The sequence below is a fragment of the Adiantum capillus-veneris genome, chromosome 2 (genome assembly GCF_014529385.1).
Source record: "Adiantum capillus-veneris isolate H3 chromosome 2, ASM1452938v2, whole genome shotgun sequence".
NCBI classification, from domain to species: domain Eukaryota; kingdom Viridiplantae; phylum Streptophyta; class Polypodiopsida; order Polypodiales; family Pteridaceae; genus Adiantum; species Adiantum capillus-veneris.
This window is the reverse complement of record NC_140932.1, coordinates 62,611,375-62,629,337: the sequence shown is the minus strand read 5'-3', so window position 1 is coordinate 62,629,337 and position 17,963 is coordinate 62,611,375. Positions and strand designations below refer to the sequence as shown.

Genomic DNA, 17,963 nt, shown 5'->3' with positions numbered 1-17,963 from the left:
AGTGGCTCTACAACCATAGGTGGTGTGGCGAGCTCGGCTCTAATAATGTCATGTGGCACTGCCTTCTTGCTGCGGAGCAAGCGTGAGATCATACATACCTGTGGCCTCTCAAGCTGTGTCCACTGGTCATATCCTCGGGTGAGCCTGTCAACAGCAGCCTGCCTCATTGTGAAGGGTCCTGGTAGGCTGGTGAATGTGATGCCAAGGTAGACATAGGAGGTGACTACATCAACCTGTCCTCCTGCTGCTGTGAAGGTGGCGGCGCTCCTCACTGCACTGGATGTGTGAAAGATCATAACCTTGGTTTTGCCAAGGTTCACAGTCACCCCCTGTGTGTGCTGAATTCGTCCAAGGCCTCAAGATGGCGTTGCAAGCCCTGGGTGTCTGAAATCAACACAATATCATCAGCATATAACATGATGTGGACCGGAAGTACCTGCCAAGTCGCTCCCCTCACCCCTGCTCGCAGTATGTAGTGGACATCTCGTCGATGTAGAGCCCAAAGAGTGTCGGGAGAGTGGGCATCCTTGCTTAACACGAATGGTGCTAGCAATGGTCTCTGAAAAAAACCGCTGGGCAACGAACCCGACCCGTCACCCTTCTCATAGAGCATATATGGCCCAAATCATCTCTGTTGGTACCCAATGCTGTGAAGGTGCTGGAAGAGTCTCTCGCGTGGAACTGTGTCAAAGGTCTTGCGGATGTCCACAAAGCAGCAGTAAAGCCTCTTCTTCCGCGCCTTTGCCCCATCAATGAGGCAGCGCAGAACGAAGATGTGGTCAGTGGTGGACAAAGCTCGTCTGAAACTTGCCTGGCCTGGAGCTCGTAAACCCTCGATCTCTGCGTAGCAGTGTGCCTCAAGTACTGCTCCATATAGCTTGGCCATCGTGTGGCCAATCATGATAGTCCTGTAGTTCCCTGGGTCCAGGGTGTCGCCAGAGTTGTGGATAGGCACTATGGTGTGCTGTGTCCACTCCTCTGGGAAGCCCTCCCCTATAGCCCGGTTGAAGACATGTGCAATCAACGGGGCTATAGTGGAGGCCGCATAAATGATGTGCTCACTCTGTAATCCAGTATGGTCAGCTGATCGTCTGTGCTGCATGCGGCGTATGGCCCTCTCTACCATCTCTGCTGTAAAGAAGGAGGAGCACGTGGGGCGTGGCTCGTGTGGCTGTGGGTTAGGAGGCTGCCCTGGCACCTCATAAAGTCGCTCTGCATAATCATGCCATATATGTGGATCCTCAATAGCTGTAGTCGGACGTGGCTCGCGCAAGGTGCGCCATGCCGTCGCGCTATCATGCTCATGAATAGGCGGTATAGCTCAAGCTCTGTGCCTCTTCGAATGCTCGCGCTTTTGGCGTGTCAGCGTCTTCATATGCGTCTGGCCTCTCTTCTGTGATCTCTCCTAAGGCTCGCCGTGCACGGAGGCGTCGGTATAGCTCTCTGCAGTCATCATCATACCAGCGGTTCTGAGGCATAGTCCCGGGGGGGGGGGAGTGCGTCTGTGTGAGTGGTGTGTGGAAAAGAGCTAATAGCTGAAGTGTGGAGAACGGAAAGAGATATGTGATGTGAGAACTGAGAGTGGTGTGGATGGGTGGAGGAGGCATAGGCCATGTTCGACTTGGCCGAGTAAAGAGAGGCTAGCTCATGTGTGAAATGGATGGTGGTGTGTGGAGTGTGTGCTGTGGAGCTGTGTGGGATGGTATCTCCGGTGGTGATGGAGAAAGAGAGGTATGTGTGGTCGGTTCCGATGGGTATGGGTGAATGGTGTGGTGAAGGATGTGAGAAGGTGTGTAGCCTCCCTGGATCCCAGAATATAGTCGACTGTACTCCCCCCTCCTTCTGCAACTCCATGTGGCATACAAGTCAGGCCCCTGAGGTGGGCCACTGGACCATCCGTTATAAATAACGAGACGGTGTTGGGAGCAAGTCGAAGTAGATGTCGTCCGTAGGCTGTGACTGGAGCTCTGTCTGCTGTATCTCTCATAGTAGCCTCTCATCTAGAGTGTGTAGTGCCTCTGGGTCCTCATGGTCATATGCCTCACACTGCTCACTGCGCGTACGAGCATTGAAGTCTCGCATAAGGAAGACTTCACCCCAGTGTGGAGTACTCCATAATCTCCTCCGTGAGGCATGCGTACGGTGGTCCTGCTCAATAGGGGCGAATCTGGAGCCTGTGGGAGCAAAGTAGCAAGGGCAATGTAGACGATCCTGTCTCGTGAGAGCTCGAGGCGAATCCACATGTAGCGGGCCTGTGGGTCCCGGGCAACAATCTGTAGTCTGCTGTGAAGCCCCTGTCTAAAGAGTATGGCCACTCCTCCTGAGCCGCGAGTGGTGTGTGTGCTGGCGCATACTCCTTATGTAGAGACTCCCACTGGAATCCATGTATCGTGGTAACCCTCTCTCCGGGCTCTCGTATGTCTCTGTAAGTAGAATGATGTCTCGACCTCTCATCACCTCCTCAAGTCTCTCTGGGTGTGTCCATAGGTCTCCATTGCAATTCCAAACCGTGACATGAATCTCCTCGTGTGTCCTACAGGCCGCGAGTCCCTATGCGATGGTCTTGCCATCAATGATAACCCTACCATCTCGATATACTGCCTTCTTCCTTCTTTGCGGGCTTGGTGGACTCGAGGCATGCACACGCGACGGTGATCTTGTTGCATCTTTGTGAGGTCATCATCAAGATAAATCGGGGGGCCTTCTATCCCTCTCAAGATGACCCTCTTTCGGAGGAAGGAAGTTCGAGACTCCTCGGAGGCGAATTGGAGGATGAGAGCTCTCTTCTTTGGATCTTTGCCGGCTCTCCAAACTTTGGTGGAGAAAGGGATCTCTTCTTCCTTGTATCCCACTTTCTTGCATAAAGCTTTCCCATCGCTCTCGGGTGTAGACCCTTCTTCTTCTTTGATGCCGGTCACTCGCACATTGAGACGGCGAGCTGTCGCATCTTCTCCTCTTCGATGGTTGTGTGTACGATGAGTACCTCATCTTTTTGGGCTTCCTCTCTTGCTACCTTCTTGATGTTCTTTTTGACCACTTCGACCCATCCTTCTTTGGTGGCCTCTAATTTGTCCTCAATGCTTGCGGTGAGGGCTTTGGTGATCCCCTCCTTGAGGGCTTCCTTAGCCTCCTCTTTAATCTCTCCTTCCTCGGGGGTGAGGGATGTGATGGAAGCATGAAGGAGATCGATTTGTGCCTTCATCTCTTCTTGCTCTTTCCTCCATCTCTCCCTCTCCTTCTCGTTCTCCGTTCCCTTCTCTCCTTCTCCTCTTTGAGATTTTGGATTTCCGCTCTCATGTCTCCTCTTCTCTTCTGTTCCATAGCTTGATGAAGGTGGCTTTCTCCTCCTTCCATATCTCTCTCTCCATCCGCCATTCTTTCATGTCCTTCTCCAGTGTGCAAGCCTCTTTGTTGAGCATGAAGGTTGTCTTCGTTGTCGGATGTCGGCGTCTTGATGATGGGGGGAAGACATGGTTGTCTTCGTAGCTACCCTCTCTTCATATTGTGAAGAAGAGGGGAGAAGGGGAAGAAGGGCACTCAATGTATGTGTATGTGTGTATGTGTGTAGTGTGTTGTGGGTATGTATCCGTTTGTGTGTGTGTGTGAGAGAGAGAGAGAGATGGCTGCGGGTACGGCAGTAAGCAAGACGGTCAGAGAGAGGAGAGGGAGGCAGCGGGCATGGGGATGGGGATGGGGGTGTGTGTTCAGTGGATGGGCTGGAGGTTAGCGCACTGGCCGTCTTGGCGTGCAGGGAAGCAGCGCAACGAGGGAGGGGCAGCGTGCAGGAGGGAGCAGCGCACAGGGGTGGGGCCCCAGCGCGCAGGAGGGTGGGAGCAGGCACAGGGGAGGGCAGCGCGCAGGGAGAGAGAGAGAGAGAGAGAGAGAGAGAGAGAGAGAAATGAAATGAAATGAAATGAAATGTTATATTAACGTCTTCAAAAGGCCAAAATGACCTATGAGACCAATCAGTTACAAAATAGTGAATCTAATACCATGTCTGGGTACAAAAGAACTAGAAAAGAACTAGAAGTGGAACAAAATACTACTACTACTACTACAATCTAAAACTACGTGGGTTGTAGCAGCTGATACAATAGGTACCGGTAAACTGGATGTAACAGTGTGTGAAACAAAGATTGGAAGAAATGGTGAGGATCCATCCTCATTTGCACTCTGGATGTCGAGAGAGTATGGCTCGAATCTTCTGTTGTAGTCTCCGTCGATGCTGTGTAGCTCCTCTCCTCAGTCGCGGTCGTCTGTATCTCTGTAGCTCCAATGCTCGGTCGATGAGAGTGCCAGTAGTGGTCGAATGAGTGTGGGACGAGCTCTGCAGTGGTGGCTGCTCCTCTGGCTGTCCCATATCTAGTGAAAAGAAATCTGTAATGTGTCTCTGGGACTGCCTCTCTCTAGCTCTCCCAGTAAAGTGTCTCTATACCTGTGTAACTCAAGTAGATATAGTCCAAGACATCTCTGATCCTCATAACTCATGACCCTAGATAGAGGACCAAAACCCTCTCTGAATAAGCAGTGGAAAACGCCCCGTATCTCATAGAACACTGTGCAATGACATATGTAGTGCAAACTCTGTCTCTGGCTCTCTCTGGCATAATCGGCATATCCTGCTGTCTGTGGTATCCCTCTGAATCTACCGGTCTCAATCTCGAGCTGATGTGAGGATGTGCGTATCTGACCAATGGCACAACGCAAACCATGAGACATATGTGTGTCCATGTAGCTGGGTCGAATCACAAAACCATCTCTCCTGTGAGGTGGAGAGAGATGATGCTCTCTATAGAAAGCCATCTTTGTGCTCAACTCCTGAGGCGGCTCTATCCATGTCCTCCTGGTGTCGAGCTGCTGGATCAGGTCCTGACGATGAGTCTAGTGATCCCACCCGTTGTAAGAGACAGCGAGGGTGCCTGAAGAGAATACTGGAAAGGGGGCAACCTGTCCATGGTGAAGCATGCGTCTGAAACCATGAAGTCATCTGTGCATACCAGCATGAAGTGTCCCCCTGTAGAGCTAACTGTCTGGAAGACTCAAGGGCCAATCTAGCATATCTGTCTCTAGTAGTATCCCATAGGCTGTGCACAAAGGACACTGATCTGGTAAGCGCCTCAATCTCCATGGGGGGGGGCAGCTAGCTCTGCTCGAATGATCGCGTGAGGTACGGAGGCCTTGGCTCTAATCAATCGGGAGAGAGAGAGAGAGAGAGAGAGAGAGAGAGAGAGAGAGAGAGAGAGAGAGAGAGAGAGAGAGAGAGAGAGAGAGAGAGAGGAGAGAGAGAGAGAGAGATGAAATGTAATATTAACGTCTTCAAAAGGCCAAAATGACCTATGAGACCAACAGGTTACATGTGGTGAGAGAGAGAGAGAGAGAGAGAGAGAGAGAGAGAGAGAGAGAGAGAGAGAGAGAGAGAGAGAGAGAGAGAGAGAGAGAGATGACATGAGATGAAATAAAATGTTATATGAACGTCTTCAAAAGGCCAAAAAAGTGACCCATGAGACCAGAAAGTTACAATGTCGTGGATTTGATACAAAGTCAGAGTAACAAGATGACAAAATGACAAAATAAAATACTATGGAATCCTAAACTGCTAGGTGTGAACTAAGAAGCTAAACAGCTAGCTGGGATAGCTAGATCACAGGAGATCCAATATCGGTCGCTGGCAGATCTCATCAATCTCGTCCATGGTCAGTAGTTTGAGTGGGCGTCGTGCATGTCGAGCCAAAGTGATCCGAATCCTCTGATGCAACCTCCGTCGATGCTGTGTAGACCTCCGCAACCGTGGGCGTCTGGATCTCCCGAGCTCAGTCGCTCGGTCGATCAGTGTGCCTCTGGTGTGAGGCGACGAGCTCTGCTGTGGTAGTAACTCCTCCGGGTGTCCAGTGGCAGCTCTAAAGAAGTCTGTGATTTGTCTCTGAGACTGGCTAGCCTCTCCTCTCATCAGGTTCTCTCTGTGTCTGCGCAACTCGAGCAAAAACAAACCCAGGCATCTCGGATCCTCGTACCGCATGACTCTAGAGAATGGTCCAAAGCCTTCTCTGAACAAGCAATGGAAGCGGCCTTGTATCGTAGTAGACGGGGCAGTGGCATGTGTAGTGCAACTTTGTCTCAGGCTCAATGTCACACAGGGGGAATGTCCTGGCCTCTGCTGGTACTCCGCTGTATCTCCCAGTCTCGATCCGCAGCTGGTGTGAAGATGTGCGTACCCAGCCAATAGCACATCGTATCCCACGAGACAAGTGGGTGTCCATGTATCTGGGCCTCGTCACCGAAGCATCCTCCGTAAGCTGGCGGAGATGCTCTCTGTAGAAAGCCATCTTCGTGCCCAGCTTGTGTGCTGGCTATATCCATGTCCTCTTGGTGTCTAGCTGAGTCAAGGCCTGGCGAATGAGCCTGGTGATCTCGGACTGTGTAAGAGTCAGAGAGGGCGCATCCAGTGAGTACCGGAAGGGAGGCAATCTGTCTATGCTGAACCCATGCGCTTGAAACCATGATGTCATCTCCCCATACCAGCATGCTGTATCTCCCTGCATGGTTAACTGTCGAGAGGACTCAAGTGCAAGGCATGCATATCTGTCTCTAGGAAGTTCCCACATGCGGTGTATGAAGGAGACAGATCTGGTGAGCGCCTCGACCACTAGTGGGGGGGGCAGCTAGCTCTGCTCGTACAATAGCACGTGGTACTGAAGCCTCGGCTCTAATGAGCCGCGAGATCATAGAGACCCGAGGCTTCTCCATGTTCCCCCATCCATCACTGCGGCCTGTCCTCCCGTGATCATCCAGTGAAGGTCCCCAAATCTCAGCTCCATAAAGCAATGTAGAAGCCACCAAAGTGTCAAAGAGACAGAGAGCTTCATCCGAGGCTCCTGAAACTATACCTGTGAACACATCCTTGCCAATCTACCCAATGCTGCATGGGCTCTGGTCAATCTAGTCTCTGCTGCCCTCATGAAAATGCTGGCCCACTAAAAACCACTCCAAGGTAAGTGTAAACATCTGTATACTCCACCTTCTCCTGGCCGTATGTGAATGCGGGCGCTGACCTCCTGATCCACTGTGGGGTGGTATTAAATACCATGACCTTGGTTTTACCAAGGTTGATGGACAAACCACTTTCCTGGGAAAACCTATGCAAAGCATCCAAGTGACGTTGCATCCCCTCCGGAGAGTCGGAGATCAACACAATATCATCAACATATAACAATATTGGAATCCATGTCCCTGCCACCTGTGCACCTCTATCACCATCTCTCTCAATGTAGTCAGAAACCTCATCCACATACATACCAAATAGAATAGGAGAGAGTGGGCAGCCCTCCTTCACCCCAATAGTGGAGTAAACCGGTGTTTATAGACCCTCTGGGGTGCGTACATGCCCCACTATTGACCTGTATAATGCCATGACCCCCCAAATGAGCTTTGTGGGTACTCCCATCTGCTGTAATTTGCGCATCAATCTAGTTCTGGGCACTGTGTCAAATGCTTTGTGGAAATCCACAAAGCTACAATAGATCCGTCTCCCACACGATCTGCCCTCCTCAATGATGGCTCTAAGTGTCAAGATATGGTCAAGAGTAGAAAAACCCCTCCTGAAATCTGCCTGCCTGGCTGCGCGTATCCCCTCCCTCTCTGCCCATCTACTGAGCTGCTGCTCAAGAATAGATGCGTACAACCCTGCCAATGTGTGTCCAATCATGATAGTGCAATAATTCCCAGGCTCATAGGGTCTCCCGACTTGAAGATATTTACAATAGTAGATAGGCTCCAAGTATCAGGCAAGCTCTCACAGATGGCACGGTTAAATATAACTGCTAGAAGCTCTGCTAGTAAATCTCTGGCATGCGTGAAATGCTCAGCCACTAAGCCATCGTGATCATATGCTCTCCCAATCCTCATCCTGTCAATGGCCTTCCTCACCATCTTAGCGGTGAAAAAAGCACTTGTGTGTGGGCATGGATCGGGGGGGTTGGGAAGGGGGGGCTGTCAGGAACTGTGTACAAAGATGATGCATACTGGCCCCAGGCCTCTGTAGAAGTGATGGGGGGGGGGAGTGCTCATGAAAGAGCGGCCATGCCTCACGTGATCCTGACTCAAGAATAGCTGGTATAGATCCTGTTGTAGGCGAGCCAAAAATGCCCTCTTCTTCCGCAGCTCTAGGCGTCGGAAGTCAATCTGTGACTGTCTGTGAGTGATGTCCCCAAAAGCACCTTACTCTGAAGTCTAGCGGTAGTGTCCCGACATTCCTCATCATACCAACTGTTCTGGGGCATGCTCCCCGAACGGCGTCTCTCCTCTGCTGCTGCATCATGTAGTGTCTGTGTCAGTATATTAGTAAGCTCCTCTAGAGGTCGCCCTGGCTCCTCTGTGCACAGGCTTCTGTAGATCCCATCTATGTATACAGAGTCCGTCTCCCGCGTGAAGGTGTAGCGAGTAGGGGCTGCTGCACGTAGCTTGTGTGCTACACTAAATTGAAAAGAGATGGTCAACGACACAAGAGCATGGTCCACTGCCACACCAACAGAGATCCTGGATACTAGAGATGAGGCTTGGCTCTGCCATGACATAATCCACTGTTCTGGCTCCATGTCTATGTGGAAAGCATGTAAAACCCCCCGCAACGGGAAATCTCTGTAGGCCATTCAAGATGGCCAATCCATGTGCACTCCCCATGTCTATCAAGTGTCATCCATACTCAGTGTGTTCTCCATCCTGTGATAGTCTGGATAGGCCCATCTCTGCAACATCCAACTCTCTTAGCATCTCCTCTGAAGTATCATAAAATACTTTCTGATGGGCAGTCCTAGCCTTGAAATCCCCTAGAATGATGATGTCACCATCTCTAGAGAACTCCCATATGTCATCATCCAAAATAGAGAAGGGGGACTGTCCTCTGGGTGGTGCATAAAATGACGTACTTGGGGGAGAGTAGCAAAATAGCGCAATGTAAAGATATCTGCCCGTCTCTGCTCTCAATCTCACCCACATGTACCTAGCTTACTCATCATTGCGGGCTATATGTATCAATGGCTGCAACTTGAATAACACTGTCACTCCTCCTGAGCCCCGCCCTCTGTGCTCTGATCGTGTCTCCTGTCTACAGGCTGTCTCCCATCTATATCCACTAATGTGAAGCATAGATTGCCCCGGGGCGTGATGTGTCTCAGAGTAGAAGACGATGTCTCTTCCCATAAAACTATCCTCAAAAGCACCCACATCAAGGCGCATAGATCCATTACAATTCCAGGTGGCAACTTTGAGTGTGGTCCCATAGGTCTCGCACCGTCATGTGGAGCGCCCCTCTACAATCACCACCCGGCCATCTCTGTAGAAGGCCGTCTTTCCCTTCTCCCTTGCCGCTTGAATCTCTGGCATTACCTCTCTTATATGCGCAAGCTGTGTGAGAGTGAGGTCATCTACAAGGAATATGCCCGTTTTCTTTAGTGTAGGGCGCTTCTCTAAGAAGTCCTTCTTTGCCTCCATGGATGGGAAACGGATGATTAAAGCTCTCCCTTTTGAAGTCTCCCCATTGCCTTGTGTCTTCTTCCCTACCCTGCATGCCTTTGTATGAGTAGCCTCACTACCCATCATGCGGAGAAGTTCTTCGACTTTCCCTTCCACATCATCTCGGTCTTTTAGACCGGTTACTCTTATATGCAAGGCTCTAGATTTCCTTCGCTGCTCTTCTTCTAGAGCATGTTGATGATTGTAGGAGTGGGGACGGATGTGGTTTCCTTCCCTTTCCCTTTCCCTTTCTTAGTGACTTCTATCCATTTCTCGGCCTCATCCGCCTTCTTCTGCGTCTTCGTGATCACATCCATCCACGAAGACGTCTTTACCACCTTCTGTTTCTCCTCCTCTGTGATCATCCGTACCTGCTCCTTGATAACCTTGATCTCCTCTATCACCGAGGTCTGGAATTCCCCTTCTTCCAGTCCAATGCTTACTCTATCCGCAAGCTCTCGCTTGAGGGCTTCGACCTCTTCTCTAAGTGCTTGTGAATCCGCCTTAAGTGCTTGTAGCTCTGCGTGCAAGTCCTCTTTCTCCTTCTTCCATTGCGCGCCTTCGTTGAGAAACATTTGAAGAAGGTTGGCCTTCTCTTTCCACCATCCCTCCGTCTCTGCCTTCCATTCTTTCATCTCCCTTTCCATTTGTGTTATCCACTTGTTTGTAAGCACAAAGGTTGCCTTTGTATGGGGCTTACGTACTGGCGAAACGATCATGGCCTCCACTGGCGAAGTGCTCATGGCCTCCACTGGCGATGCGGGTATAGCTCGACGCTCTGGCTCAGCTGAGTCCAGGCGGAGAAGTAATAACCACAACCCGAATGCGGGTATATGCACTACCACAGCCCACTGCGGGACACTCAGTCTGCTCTGCCAAATATCCAGAGGCTCAGCCCCCATTTGGGTTACTCATGATACGTGCGCCTGCCAATAGAGTCAAAAGCACGCAGCTCCCACTGAGGGTAGCCTCGTGCTCGCACAACCAAGACAGCACGCGGCCCCCTTTGCTGGGTCAGCCCACGGCGAGACAGCTTCCAATCTGCCAGAGCCCCCACTGGAGCTCTCTGTGTATACCAAACTTGCTGTGCCCTACTGCGTTTGTGATGGGCCTCTGTGCAGCAGCCTAATACATGCGCCAATGTGTGTGTGTGAGAGAGAGAGGAGAAGTAGAAGAGGATTTTAACGTTGTAGGAAACTATCCCAAGAGACCTTAAAGATCTATCCGATGAGAGTTGAACTCAAGACCTGTTATTCAAGAGGGAAATGGCATAACCAATCTACCACACTTGGGTGATAGAAAGGTTATACCTTTTCCTCTTTTTATTCACACACACACACACACGAGAGAGAGAGAGAGAGAGAGAGAGAGAGAGAGAGAGAGAGAGAGAGAGAGAGAGAGAGAGAGAGAGAGAGAGAGAGAGAGAGAAATGTCCTACTTCAAGCAGTTTTTCTGATACAACCACCTTGCTCTTTCAGTTAAAATCAGAAGAAGCAGCTCCTTTAGGGCGAGAAAATGATGGATTGAAACAGGACCATGCGAAGTTGTCAGAACGAGTCAAGCTGGAAAATTTTGAATCGTCCAGGAATCTTGCAGCATTTGAAAGTGCAATTCAGTCAATACACACCATCATTTTTAAAATCAAAGAGTATGTCTCTTTTTACTAATTTATTTCCTTGTTAGGACTGGAGTCCATGAGAGTGGTCTGTTTTTATGCATATCATTGAAGATAAGTCAACTCCTGTTTATTATTATTTCCATCAAGTTCAGAAATTAAACACACAGTTTTAATTTTTGACAACATGTTAATAACAAGTTACTGAAGCGCTTCCTATAGTCACCTTTGTCACTATGATCATTTAAAAAGTACTTTTGTCTTTCTCTGTTTTTTAGGATGTGCCTGACAGTAGATACTTATACAGTACGTTATTCTCTTAAACATATATATATATATATATATATATATATATATATATATATATATATAGAGTAGGCTAAGGTAGATTTTTAGACATCTTATATGAATCTTAAAAGAGAAGCATGCTGCATGGGACAGTAGAACTGTACTACTTGTGGCTATGTGGCTCTAGATATTATGTGCCAGGTCACAAAGTTGTCCATAAAGTACTCTTGAGAAAATGTAAGGCCAGAGTCGAGTATAGTATAGATGCTGAACAATGTCCTTTTTAAAGGTACATTGAGTCACGGAAAGACAAAAAATTGCAGGAGTCTCAAGACAGGCTTTTGCAAATAGATGCACAGCGGCAACAATCAGAGAATCGAAGGAGTGAAGTTGAAGCTGAAGTAAACAAGAGTCGTGAACTCCTTCAAAGTCAGGCTGCAGTGAAAAGGAATATTGATGATAACATTGAATATAGAAAGTCAAAGGCAGAAGTGGAGGAGCTTGCCCGGCAGATTGAAAAATGTGAGGAAAAGATTTTGCAGACTGGTGATTTGGCGGCTTTGGAACTAGAAGTAAAAAAAGTTATAGAGGAGAAGCAGGCTTTAGTGTCTGAGGTAAGAGTATCAAAACTTATTTCTCAGAAATCATTCAAATTGTTAGATTTGTGTTTGTATTTGACTGTGCGTGCATATTGGTTCAGGAACAAGAGCTTCATTCATAGCAACTAGGTGCTCGTTGGAAACTTGGATTTGAGTAGGTCATTTTGCTACCGTTGTAGATGGGGATTGGGCATGAACCTTTTTGTAAACCAGCTGGTCTCGCAGGAGACAAAAGGCAGTGAACCTGTAAATCAACAAGCTGAGAAGCAAATAGCAACAAGCTGAAAAGAACTGACACTTGCACAATCAAGTGGCGAGACCACCACTTGCCAGAGAAGCACTGGCCCTGAACTTGATGCTCCTTACAGTACTTCCTTTCTCTTTTTTTTTTTTTTTTTTTTTTTTTTTGAGAAAAAGATCCTTCTATTAGTTAATGAAACTGCCCATAGGGCTACAACCACCTCTGCAAGAGAGGGCTAAAACAACCATGATGGGGAGACTCTCCGAATGAAAAAACCAAATGTACGAAGAGGCTAAATCAAGAGATGGGACGAAGGAAAAGCCTCACAGGTGGACGGTAGTGCCATCTGAGTACACCCTGGACCATGGTGTAAAAAGGCCCAGGACGCTAGAGTCGAAGGAAAGCCTCTCTGCACTCCCGCATGCGGTCGGAGCTGCCCTGCAGTCTCTCAAGCTGTCCTCTGAGAGTGTGGATCAGCTCTAGCCAAAAATCGTGAACAGTCTTTGCTGGTGGCACAGGGGGAGCCTCAAAGATGCGGAAGCAACGGGCCCGCCAGATGAACCAGAGTGTCAGGCCACTGATAAGCTCCCAACACTCCTCTCTCTCACTGCACCACTCCTGTGGAGTAAGCTTTGTTGCAGGTTGGAGTGTAGGTCGCCCCCCCTGCATCACTATCATCTTGCTGGTGGAAGATAGCTCAAACTGAAGTGCCAGGCCCGTGAGGGTGGACCAAGCAGCTGCTCCCCAAGTGTACTATCGAGCCGTGGAAAGAGCAGGCATCAGCCGAAGAACACGAAGCCACACCTGCTGTGCCAAAAGACAGTGACGCTGACTCTCCACAAGATGGTCACAAGTTGCACATGCGGCCGAGAGACCACTATGCACTAGCCAGCTCCTAAATGCTGTAACTCTGTGTGCGACCAGCCACTGAAACAAGGTGACTCGCCTCGGCTGTCTGGAGTCCCACAACCTCTCCCAAAAGGCTGCCAAGAACTCAGCTGTGAGACCCTCCTCCTGCCAATGAGGTGCTGTACGGGGCGAGCTTGTCTCTGTGCTGCTAGTATGTGACATCCCAGTCGAACAATGTACTGAAAGAAAGGGACACCTGGGTGGTCTGCAGAAGAGAAAGAGTCCCTCCAAAGACACTCTCCAGGATCCCACTGTACTCGTGCCAATGGACAGCACTCCGAAGCCCACAGTCTCCAGTGTCCAGGATCGATGACACAAGTCCTCCCACAGACGCCCACCACTCGGATCCTCTGAAAACAGCACTTTGCCTCCTGCGGGGCCTCTACTTCAACTCGCTGTAAATGTCCCTCACCGTGTAACTCAAAAAAAAGGGAGGGAACTGTCTCTGAGCAGGCCCCAACTGAGATGAGAACCTCCAGTCGACTCCCATCCACCTGGGTGCTACTGGCTCGAGAGGAGTGAGCCACTCAGCTGGAACTGCCTGTGAGATGTCCTGGCACATACTCTGCACCCCTCTCATGCCCTGTAGAAGCTGGAAACCCTGCAACTCCTCTGACAAGCCTGAAAACTCTAACCAGTCACCTAAAGAGCGTGCTGGACCCGCTGCCATGGGACCCCAGGAAACATGAGGCCGACTACCAACCAAGTGGCCTCTCTGAGTGCTAACCATGGGGTTCCAAACAAGAGGCTGTCATAGGCGCTCGTTCGTGCAAGTAGGCTATCGTTGCTGGAGGCCTCGCCGCAAATGCTCCCAAGATCGAAGCAAACTTATAGCGAAGCGGTCCTCCAGTCTCTTGCTCAAACTAACCCTGCACATCTCTGTGAAGATCCATCTGGTCGAAGGTCGCCAGGGGCCTCCCGCCTGAGGAACCCTAGCACGAAGCCGCTGTAGCAAGAACTCCTTCAAGGGCTCCTCACTTGGAAGAAGTTGTCTGACTATGAACTTCCCAATAAGGGCTTTGCTCTGCTGTGCTGGGTCAATGATTCCAAGCCCTCCCTGTAAACAAGGAAGAGTGATGACCTGCCAAGCCACTTTGGCCCGGGCTATCTGAGTGTCACGTCTTGACCAAAGGAAGTTCCTGATCAGCCTCTCTACCTGGCTGATACAAGAACTTGAGAAGATCCAGCAAGAAGTGATGTACCACATAGTCGCCAACAACACCTGGTTGGCCACTACAACTCTGCTAGCCAAAGAAACTCGTGCTGAGCTCCAATGTAACAACTTCATCCTGATAGAAAGGAGGACGGGAGCAATTTGCTGCTCCAGACCAACTTGACAGCCCAAGTATCGAACTGCAGTCCCTGAGGGAATCCACCTGAAACCCTCACTTGGCATCCAATCGGACACAGGAGCACTACCAACCGAGAAAGCCACTGTCTTTCTCTAGTTGATCAGTGCGCCAGATGCACAACAGAAGGGCTCAAGAGCCTGCTCACACCTGTGAAGGTTGGCCTCCTGGCCATCCAAGTACAAGGCTGTGTCGTCTGCAAACTCAGCGTCCAATAGCTCATCTTCATGAATAGGGAGTGCTAAGCCACGTAAACCAACCTGCTGTGAAACCAAAATCTTGCTCATCGCCTCAGCATAGAACAGAAAGAGGAGGGCGCAAGAGGGCAGCCTAGTGCCCTCCAAAAAATCCCAGTCAACTCTGTCGTTGGCCTTCTCAAAATCGAGAAGAAGAATCACTAAATCCTCACCACGGAGCCGTGCGAGGGCAGAAGCCTCCCAAAAAGTAAAGATGTTTTTAAGGGTACTACGCTCCTTGACAAAACCTGTCTGAGTCCCATGTATAAGGCTCTCTATAAGTGGGCGAATCCTCAAACTCAGAGCCTTGGCAATAATTTTGTAGGCTGAGTTGAGGATGGTGATGGGACGCTACTGTCGAATCTCATCCAAGGAGCCACCCTCCTTGGCAATGAGGTAAATTAGCCTTTAGGCCCTCACTCATGCTGTCAGGCATCTCACCTGTGTGCAGGATGTACTGAAAAGCACTATAGCGATCTGAGCCAAGCAAGTCCCAGTACTCCAAGAAAAAGCTGGGAGTCAAGCCATCTTCACGTGGACAACTACCACGGGGGAGTGCACTAAGAGCCATGTGCAGCTCCTCTAGCTGTAGAGGCAGCTCAAGCCTTTGAGACATCTCCTCAGTCACAAGACAAGGCACCTATGCCCACACCTGCTCTTTGCATGGATCCTGACGCTGTGACTGGGGCTTTGCAGACTACTAGTAGATCACGATAAAAGTCAGTAGCAACTTCACGCTGTGAGCGGGATGAAAACACACACAGCGCCTCTATAACGACCCGTCACACACTCTTGGGAAGATACACACACACACTATGGGGCACCACTCGGCTTAGACAACACACCTGGCCGAGACAGGGAACACACCTCTGGAGTGAGAGGAGAGAGACTATCCACTTGCCCACTCCACACAGACACACACACACACACACACACCCAAAAAACTCAGCTCAAAAGAGGAGAATTTCTGATGTTTAGATACAATTGAGCTTGGGCCAACACCAATGGGGCAAATAGCTCACACACTATGGGTGAAAGAAGCCAGATACAATCACAAACTGGAGCAGAAACTTCGCTCATAGGAGGAACTTACACAGAAAAACAGCAGGAAAAGAGTGAGGAATTTGGCAAAATGGACAGCGCCATCGCGTCCGGAACGGCCCAAAACCCCAGTCTACAATGTCAAAGTGCTCAAATCCGACCTCGGATGAGCAGTTTACGGCCAAAACAGGCTCCAAAATGGGCAAAAACACACCTGCGGCTGTTCCTCCTCTCTTCTCCACGTTTTTTCTGGTCTTCTCTCAGTTTTTTCAGTTCCCACACTTAGCCTTATTAGTTGGGCACCCTTGGCCTTTTAGATGACCTCAAACGGACCCCGAACAGGCCAAAAACTGACCTCGCAGTGCATAGTTGTCACCTTTTTGCATCATTCGCACACCTGGCACTCAGCTTTTTTCCAATAATGCATCTCGCCACCACGTGAAGTGGCCCCAAAAAAAGGTCCTCATGATGACCTTTCTGCATAATTCTCACAAGCAAACACCCACGTTGTGTCCGTCCTCATCTGCGTGCAAATATTGACCTCGTTCGCCCTCCTGACGCCACTAGATGCCATCTGACGCACCTGCTGACCTCACGTCGTCGGCCCGCGGATAGCTTCCTCGAGAAGTTTTACGCGCTACCAACTCCTCATTATTGTATAAAAAACACACTGGTACTGGTAATAGTGAAAATCGCTGCACTATGTACATGTTGTCCTACCTGTACACATGTGGGCCCCACATAACCACCTGGCTAAGGAAAATGGGCAATCCTTTATTTGATGCACCATGCATGTATATGTACATATGCGCAATCCCTTGCTCCAAAAAACTCCTGACATAATTTGCCCATGCCCTAGCCTGCTAGATCATTCATGATCAGCAGCAGCAAAGAGAGATATGAGACTCGCCGCATCACAGGTCTCCTCATCCCTCACCAACACAGCTTGATCCACAGACAGCTCATCTTGCTCCACCATCATCAACCTGGCATGATACAACTTAAGACGCAATCCATTTACCCTTGACGTATGTAGAACACCATCCAGGTTAGCCAGCTGATATGTGCCATTTGGAAAACACTCCACTACCTTGAAAGGGCCTTCCCACTTAATCTGAAACTTCTTTTGGAAGGTGTTGTCCAGCTTACTATTGTAGCGCAAAACCAAGTCATGTTTCTTGATACCCTTACTTTTAACCTTTTCATTTATCTTTGCCAAAGCCTTATCCTGCATCTGCCCATAATGTTCCAATGCGCTCATCCTATCCAACTGGACCTCTTGTAGCTGCAAAAGCCTTTCTTTGAATGCATCACTAGGCGGCCCAAGCAACTTCTCTAACATCTTGACCGCAGGCAACTCTACCTCCACAGGCAATAATGCTTCCTTTCCATACACCAAATGAAATGGAGTAAACCCTGTACCTGTCTTCACCGAAGTACGGTAAGCCCATAATGCACTAGGCAATTCCAAATCCCAATTCTTTCCTTGGTGCTCTGTCACTTTAGAAAGAATTTGTACCAACTCACCATTGAACCTTTCATTTAAGCCATTACACTGCGGGTAATAAGGAGTGGTATGCTGGTGCCTAATCTTCATCTTTGTGCATAAGAAGTCTAGCAGTTTAGCTCTAAATCCTGGCCCCTTATCTGAAAGTAGCTCTAATGGCACCCCAAACTTGCAACATATTTCATCATACACAAATTTTGCCACATCCTTTGCAGTGATCTGTTTTACTGCTGTAGCCTCTGCCCATCTAGAAAGATAGTCCACTGCCGTCAAAATATAGCTTTTGCCCCTGCTTGTGATAGGTAACGGGCCTATTGCATCAATCCCCCACTTTTCAAACACATCAAACGCCATAATGGTTTTTCGTAGCTCTGGCTTCAACACTCTCTTCCCAAATGCTTGACACCTATTGCAAGACCTACACCAATGGTGAACATCCTTGTGCAAACTAGGCCATACATACCCCTCTTGCAAAATCTTATGCAAGGTGATCTTTAGAGCAAAATGGCCACCACATGCGCCTTCGTGATTCTCTTCCAACACTCTGTAAAGCTCCTCCCGCCAAGGTACACGTCTCAACACGAGATCAGCCCCTTTCATGTATAAGACATCACCAATCAATTTGTACCTGTATGCTCTACGCACAAAGCCATACTTTTTAGACTTCTGAA

At 49.4% G+C, this 17,963-nt stretch overlaps 1 protein-coding gene across 3 annotated transcripts in view; it reads left to right on the top strand.

The window, feature by feature from the left end:
- The window catches only part of RAD50 (DNA repair-recombination protein (RAD50)), a 217,930-nt gene that overhangs the window by 134,228 nt on the left and 65,739 nt on the right, over positions 1-17,963 (top strand). For 2 of the 3 annotated variants that reach the window (XR_015184709.1, XM_086485806.1), the window contains exons 19-20: positions 10,986-11,155; positions 11,700-12,024. Coding sequence is in view for 2 of the 3 variants with exons in the window: in XM_086485806.1 (XP_086341932.1) it covers positions 10,986-11,155; positions 11,700-12,024 (495 nt within the window). In the remaining variant the exon portion in view is untranslated. Of the gene's footprint in view, positions 1-10,985; positions 11,156-11,699; positions 12,025-12,110; positions 12,369-17,963 lie in introns of those variants that run through there. The other variant, XM_086485815.1, reaches the window with a different exon arrangement.